This window comes from Carlito syrichta, unplaced genomic scaffold (genome assembly GCF_000164805.1).
Source record: "Carlito syrichta isolate Samal-C Ts95f unplaced genomic scaffold, Tarsius_syrichta-2.0.1 Scaffold314846, whole genome shotgun sequence".
NCBI lineage: Eukaryota > Metazoa > Chordata > Mammalia > Primates > Tarsiidae > Carlito > Carlito syrichta.
The window spans coordinates 78,429-85,860 of NW_007258942.1; the positions used below are offsets into that span (position 1 = coordinate 78,429).

Sequence of the window (7,432 nt, forward strand, 5' to 3'; positions counted from 1 at the left end):
ACCGCAGCCTCGACCTGCTGGGCTCCAGTGGTCCTTCCGCCTCAGCCTTCCAAGTAGCTGAAACTACAGGCGCGTGCTACTACGCCTGGCTAGTTTTTGATTTGTTGTAGAGATGAGGTCTCACCAAGTTGCCCGGGAAGTTGTCAAACCCGTGGGCTCAGGCAATCCACTTGCCTTGGCCTCCCAAAGTGCTGGAATTATAGGCTGAACCCCCGAGCCCAGCGTTATATGATTTCTTAAGAATTTCAGTTTATATATCTTTTCTAACATTCTTATATAGAACCAGAATCTAAATGAAAATACCTGTTAAAAATAAATTATTTCAAAGTGTTTGCATAATGGTACACATTATTTTTTCTTACCCATTTTGTTGGTAGATTATTCACTTTTGAGGAATTTTATTAAAGAGGAACCATCCAAGTTTATGATTTTACAGTAGGATGAGATTACACATGTTTAAAATATTTTAAAGTACAGAACTACTGGGAAACAGTGTGTCTTCTTCCCACACCTCTTGGTTAAATGCGTTATCAGGCTAAATGAAATTGACTACAGATAGATCATGAGTGTTCTAAGAATCATGCTGTAATAAAATACATAATCCTAAAAGCAGGCAGTAGACTTTAAACTTTGGTTTAGAAGACAAGAGGAATCTTGTAACAGTGCATTTCAGGATTTTCATTATAAATAGTAGCAGCCATTGTCTAGTATGGCAGATGTGAAAGATGTTCCCATCTTAGCTATGATCTGCTCTTGTTGATTGTTGACTTTGTGCTATACACCCTGTGCTAGCAGGTGGCTGGGATATAGCTGGGAACAGACATGATGCCATCCCTCAAGGACCTTGAAGTCTAAGAGGGAAAATATCGGAGGTAAATCAGATCATGTAGACTTCACCATTGTACTTTGAAAGTTGCAATTAAAACCTCTGTCTGGCCGGGCATGGTGGCTCAAGTCTGTAATCCCAGCACTTAGAGATACCAAGGTGACAAGGTGAGAGGATTGCTTAAGCCCAGAAGTTTGAGACCTTGTGCAAACAGTGAGACTTCATCTCTAGGGGTAGAGAAAGAGAGAGCGAGAGAGAGAGAAACCAGGTGTATGGTGCACTTCTGTTGTTTCAGCTACTCAGGAGGCTAAAGCTGGAGGATTACTTGAGCCCAGGAGTTTGAGGTTGTGGTGAGCTACAATCATGCCACTGTATTCTAGCCTGAGCAACAGAGAGAGACCCTGAATCAAAAAAGTAAAAAATAAAAACCTCTGTCCCACCTTGTTTAAATTCTCATTTGTTTTTTGTATAAAAGTAGAATATATGCTATGAAAAATTTGCCATAAAGCAGTCGTTTGTAGAAACTGATATATATTTATATATATCTCCCATTTGCTGTCTGATTTGTTTTGGCATTTATATGGGTGGAATGCTTACCACAGTTTTTACTGTAATTTTTCAGGCTTTACATTGTGGGGTTCCAAGTATTCGTGGAACTGGAATGCCATTGATGAGGGGCCCAAGAGGGACATTGTCAAGGAACTTGAGGTTGCCATTAGGAACAGAACTGGCCTGCATTTTGGACTGTACTATTCCCTTTTTGAATGGTTTCATCCACTCTTCCTTAAGGATAAATCCAGCTCATTCCGTAGGCGACAGTTTCCAGTGTCTAAGACGTTGCCCGAGCTCTATGAATTAGTGAACAGGTATCGGCCTGAGGTGCTGTGGTCGGATGGTGATGGGGACGCGCCGGATTACTACTGGAACAGCACAGGTTTCTTGGCCTGGCTGTATAACGAAAGGTGTGTATGCTGTGGGATTGCGGCAGTGGCCTTGCACATTCCTAACATACTTACAGCACTCCCATCCCCTTGCTTCTTGAAGTATTTCCTCTTAGGTTCATTGGTGGTATGGGGGAGAGGAAATCGTCCTAAATAATGGTTGTTAGATATATCAATATTTACTCAAAATAATCAAGATTAAACAAACCAGGAGTAAAATTCAACCCAATACATAGTATGAATTTGAAATCAAACTAAAAGTCACAGTATCAAGAACTTTGAAAGTAGTAATTTTGTGGGTCCCCCTTTTTATGTCCTATTCTGTTCTTTTTTGGTCTTATACTAAGACAGTTCTGTTTATTCATCACTATTTCTTTCTCTAGGTCTTTCTCTTTTTATTTTTTTTGAGTTAGAATCTCACTCTGTTGCCCAGGTTGGAGAGCAGTGACACGCTCATGGCCACCACAGCATCGAACTGCTGGACCTAGGCAATCCTTCTGCCTCAACCTTCCAAGTAGCTGGAACTGCAGACACACACCACCGTGCCCGGCTAATTTTTTTTTTGAATTGATTGTAGAGACGAGGTCTCACCAACCTGCCCAGGCTGGTCTCAAACCCCTAGGCTCAGGCAGTCCTCTCACCTCAGCCTCCCAAAGTGCTGGCATTATAGGCATGAGCCACCACACCTGGGCTTTCTTTTTTTTGAGTTGAAATCTCATTCTGTCACCCGGCTGGAATACAGTGACACAGTCATGGCTCACTGTAGCTTCTCTCTTGGGCCTGGGTGATCCTTCTGCCTCAGCCTCCTTAGTAGCTGGGACTACAGGCATGTGCCACCATGCTGGCTAATTTTTTGATTTTTTGAGAGACAAGGTCTTGCTGTGTTGCCCAGGCTGGTCTTGAACTCTTGGGCCCAAGCAGTCCTCCTGCCTCAGTCTCCCAAAGTGCTGGGAATACATGTGTGAGCCACTGCCTCTGGCCATTCATCACTGTTTCTGACTATATGCTTTTCAATCCTTCACTTGCTCCTTTTTATCCTCTTACGTTTTGGGTAATCTTTGCTACCCAGTCAACATCACCCTTGTCTGTCTCTCTTTTCCTTCAATGGCCGCATTCTCACTTCCTGTACTTTCCCGTTCCTTTCTGGCATGTTCAAGTTTGCCCCATTAGAGCAGGGTGTTCTGATTGAACTCCTCCATTGAGCCTAAACTCTATGGACCACATAGACATTTGTCCTAGCAAGCACTGGGCATGTGCTGTGACTTGGGCAGCCTTCTACATGTTTCCTGGGCCCACAAAGGGCAGATATATAAGTATTCTGGGGAAATCTTGATACTTCACAAAGCAGTGTCTCCAGATAGTCTTTCCAAGGGAAAAGACGGGGAGCCGTCCACTTCAATCTGTGATTCAAAACTGTCCCTTCTCAGTGTAGTGGGGTCCTCTCTAACTGTGCCACCTGCTATGATAAGTAATATTGTGGGAATATTTCATATAATATCCATAGTTGGTTTTTCTGAAAATTTCCAATTTGAGACACAATTATGAGAGAAGGACTAGAATATATGTATGAGATGACTCAGTCATTGGAGAGAAAAGTGTCTTGAATATAAATTCAGTTTTGGCTACCATTCGCAACATGGGGGAGCTTCAGATAATAACATAATACTCTTATATGTGCTAAACACTGAATTGTTTTACATAAATTATTTTTATTCTAATACTGGATGAGTAAGTTCATTATTCAGAGGAGTTAGGTAACTTGCTCTAGATCTGGGAGCTAGAAAATGACAAAGCCAGGATGCCAATCAACTCAGGTCTATTTGACTTCAAAACCATGGGCTTTTCACAGTATTGTGCCATGGTCCCTTTTTAGGGGTGTATTTCAGTTAAATTCTTTTCAGTGACATTTCCTTTTGTATAAATAATGAATACTTCTTTTGTTTCAAAAAATTATGCTTTTCATCTCAGCCCGGTTCGGGACACAGTAGTCACCAATGATCGTTGGGGAGTTGGTAGCATCTGTAAGCATGGTGGCTACTATACCTGCAGTGATCGTTATAACCCAGGACATCTTTTGCCACATAAATGGGAAAACTGCATGACAATCGACAAGTTGTCCTGGGGCTATAGGAGGAATGCTGGAATCTCTGACTATCTTACAATTGAAGAATTGGTGAAGGTACAGTAAAATGTCTGGTGGCTAATATTGTGATAATCTTAACAGTGTGGTGGTGTGGGAAATATTTCTTATAATTTGTATCGCTCAATGGCCTATAAACACAGGGAATTTTTCTGTTCTCTGTGTTTGTTCTTCTAGATGGAGATTACATATACATATATAAATATGTAAATACAATGTATTAACACATCAAAGAGGGAGTTGTTTTATCTATCTAAGAACTACATTTGTTCTTAATGTTTTAGCAACTTGTAGAAACAGTTTCGTGTGGAGGAAATCTTTTGATGAATATTGGACCCACCCTAGATGGCACCATTTCTGCAATTTTTGAGGAGCGATTAAGGCAAATAGGGTCTTGGCTAAAAGTCAATGGAGAAGCTATTTATGAAACCCATACTTGGCGAGCCCAGAATGACACTGTCACCCCAGATGTGTGGTAAGTCATACTTGTTACCAACTCCTGTGTGATAGAGGAAGGCATTTAAAATTTCTTAGAGAAACTTTACCTTATATGGAACAAAATGCCTTTGTAGATATAATTAAGTCAGAGATCTTGAGATGAGGTCACCCAGGATGACCCAGGTAGGCCCTAAATCTAGTGACGTGTGTTCTTGCAAAAGACAGAATAGAAGACCTGAAAGAGAACGTCACGTGCAGACAGAGGCAGAGACTGGAGTGATGCAGCCACAGTGAGAGCCCACAACCAGCAGAAGTTGGAAAAGGCAAGAAATATATTTCACCCTTGAGTGTCCAGCGTAAATATTACACTGTCGACACCTTGATGTCAGACTTCTTCTCTCTAGATCTGTAGAATAATACATTTCTATTGTTTTGGATCCCAAAAGTAATTTCTCAGAGATATAAAGAGAAGAGTAGGATAAAAAGAGAAATCGGATGGATGCTTACCTATACAAAGCACTTTCAGAGTATATCATTACTCTAATAGAGAGAGAAGGGAAATAGCTAGTATGTTTCAGAGCAAATATTGTTTATCAAATTGAGCATAAATCATTTCTAGATAGTTGCGGACAAATTTTAGCTAAAAGTAGTCAGCTCTTAGAAAAATTGTAAGCCATTCAGACCAATGAAAAATGCTGAGTGGTTACTTTAAAACAGACTATTGTTTGGTCAGTCCTATAAATTCTAACTTTTGCAGGAGTTGCAGCTCATCAAATTAGCAAGCAAGAGGTACCAAAGGGCAAATAAAATATTGGGTTAAAAATGAGCCAAGGCAACCGCTTCGGGTCCCCTTCCACTGTGGGAGCTTTTCTGTCCTCTCAATAAATCATGCTTTCTCAAAAAAAAGGGGCCAAAATAGGATTCTGGGAAGATGTCCAAGTAGGAAGGACCAGGATTCTATTTCCCCACCTCCACGACAGTTTTACTGGTAGAATTTGTCTAATAGCCAGTAAGCACGAGAAAAGATGCTCCACATAACTAATCACGAGGGAAATGCAATCAAAACTGTGAGATAACACCTCATATCCATTAGGGTGGCTGCTATAAAAAAAAGGAGAAAACCCAAAGTGTTGTTGAGGTTGTGGAGAGATTGGACCCCTTGCGCACTGTTAGTGGGAATGCAAAATGATGCAACTGCTGTGAAAGCAGCATGGCAGTGCCTCAAAAAATTAAAAATAGAATTACCATATGACCCAGCAATTCTTCTTCTGGGTACATACCCCAAAGAATGAATGCAGGGTCTCATAGAGATACTTGTACACCCATATTTATAGCAGCATTATTCACTAAGAATTTTGTTAAAAATAGTTCTGGGTGTAATCCTAGCACTTTGGGAGGCTGAGGTGAGCGGATCACTTGAGGCCAGGAGTTCAAACTAGCCTAGGTAACACACTGAGACCCCATCCCTACAAATAATAATTTTAAAAAGGCTAGTCTGGCATGGTGGCATGCACCTGAAGTCCCAGCTACTTAAGAAGCTGAGGCTGGAAGATCACGTGAGCCCGGAAGTTTGAGGCTACAGTGAGCTATGATTTATATCCAGTGGTTAGCGATTTTAATATCTGTATTATTCAGTTCTGATTCGCTGTACCTCCTCTCTTCTAGAGATCTCGTCCACTCTATGTTTGCTACTGCTCTTTTGGTCATACCTTAGACCTCACATTACCAATAACTGTACCCCTTCCATGGCTTCAGTTGGAAACATTCTACTGTCTACCTACCACCTCTTCTTTTTCAGTTCACGCCACACAGCACTTCTATTTCCAAAGGGATCTGTAGCCAATGATCATACCACCCTTAAATCTGACATTTTTTCTCTGTCCCTCTTCTTATCCAGGTCAGATTCTGTGGCCCATTGCTGTAATGAATACGTTGCAGATTTCTTAACCCTCTCTCCCTCTGTCTTACTCACTTGACAGAATATCAACTTTGATTAAATTCAAGTCTACTTACTCCATCTCTGACCCCAGACAGCTAATGATAATTAGAAACACACACACACACACGCACACACACACGGTGTAATGTCATGTCACCTCACTTTGGTTTTAAGGCCAACCCTTGTGTCATAGGTCCTGTCTCTACTCACCCACCCAAGGACTGTCATAGCAATTTCCCCTTTTTGCTTCTCATCTTCATTATTACTTCCTTATTAGATCCTTTCCCATCAGCATATAAACATGTTATTTCCTCCACCTTTGAAAGGTACTCTTTTTTTTTTTGAGGTGGAGTCTCACTCTGATGCCCATGCTAGGGTGCAGTGGCACACTCACAGCCACCCCAGCGTTGGCCTACTGGGCTCCGTTGATCATTCTGCCTCAGCCTTCCAAGTTGCCAGAACTACAGGTGCGCGCTACCATGCCCCGCTAATTTTTTTGATTTATTGTAGAGTCGAGTTCTCACCAAGTTGCCGGGGCTGGTCTCAAACCCTCAGGCTCAGGCAATCCACTTGGTGTGGTCTCCCAAAGTGCTGGAATTACAGACTGAGCCTCCGAGCCCGGCCGAAAGGTACTCTTTTGACCCACCTTAACCTTCCAGCTACTTCCCCATTTCTCTCCTTCATAATAAAACATCTTAAAAGAATTGTTTTTACTGGCTAGCTTCAGTTTCTTGCTCTAGTTTTTCTCTTGAACCCATGATGGTCAAGCTTCTGCCCTACACTTCACAAAATTGCTGTTATGGAGGCCCACAATAGACTCTGCCTTGCCAAATCTGGTAGTTCCCAGTTCTCATTTTCTGGACTTGTTGGCAGCATTTGCTACAGTTGATTTCTGTGTCTCCTAGTTTTCTTTTCTTTTCTTTTTTTTTTTGAGTTGGAGTCTCACTCTGTCACCCAGACTGGAGTGCAGTGGCCGCTCCCAGCCACCACAGTCTCGACCTGCTGGGCTCCGGCGATCCTTCCGCCTCAACCTTCCGAGTAGCCGGAATTACAGGCATGAGCTACCACGCCCGGCTAATTTTTTGATTTTATTGTAGAGATGAGGTCTCGCCTGCCCAGGTGGGTCTCGAACCCGCGGGCTCAGGCAA

At 42.1% G+C, this 7,432-nt stretch overlaps 1 protein-coding gene across 1 annotated transcript in view; it reads left to right on the forward strand.

The window, feature by feature from the left end:
• FUCA2 (alpha-L-fucosidase 2) overlaps window positions 1-7,432 on the forward strand; it is a 42,373-nt gene that overhangs the window by 29,540 nt on the left and 5,401 nt on the right. The window contains exons 4-6 of the mRNA XM_008072084.2: window positions 1,449-1,788; window positions 3,736-3,946; window positions 4,192-4,382. Coding sequence (XP_008070275.2) covers window positions 1,449-1,788; window positions 3,736-3,946; window positions 4,192-4,382 — 742 coding nt within the window. The remainder of the gene's footprint in view (window positions 1-1,448; window positions 1,789-3,735; window positions 3,947-4,191; window positions 4,383-7,432) is intronic.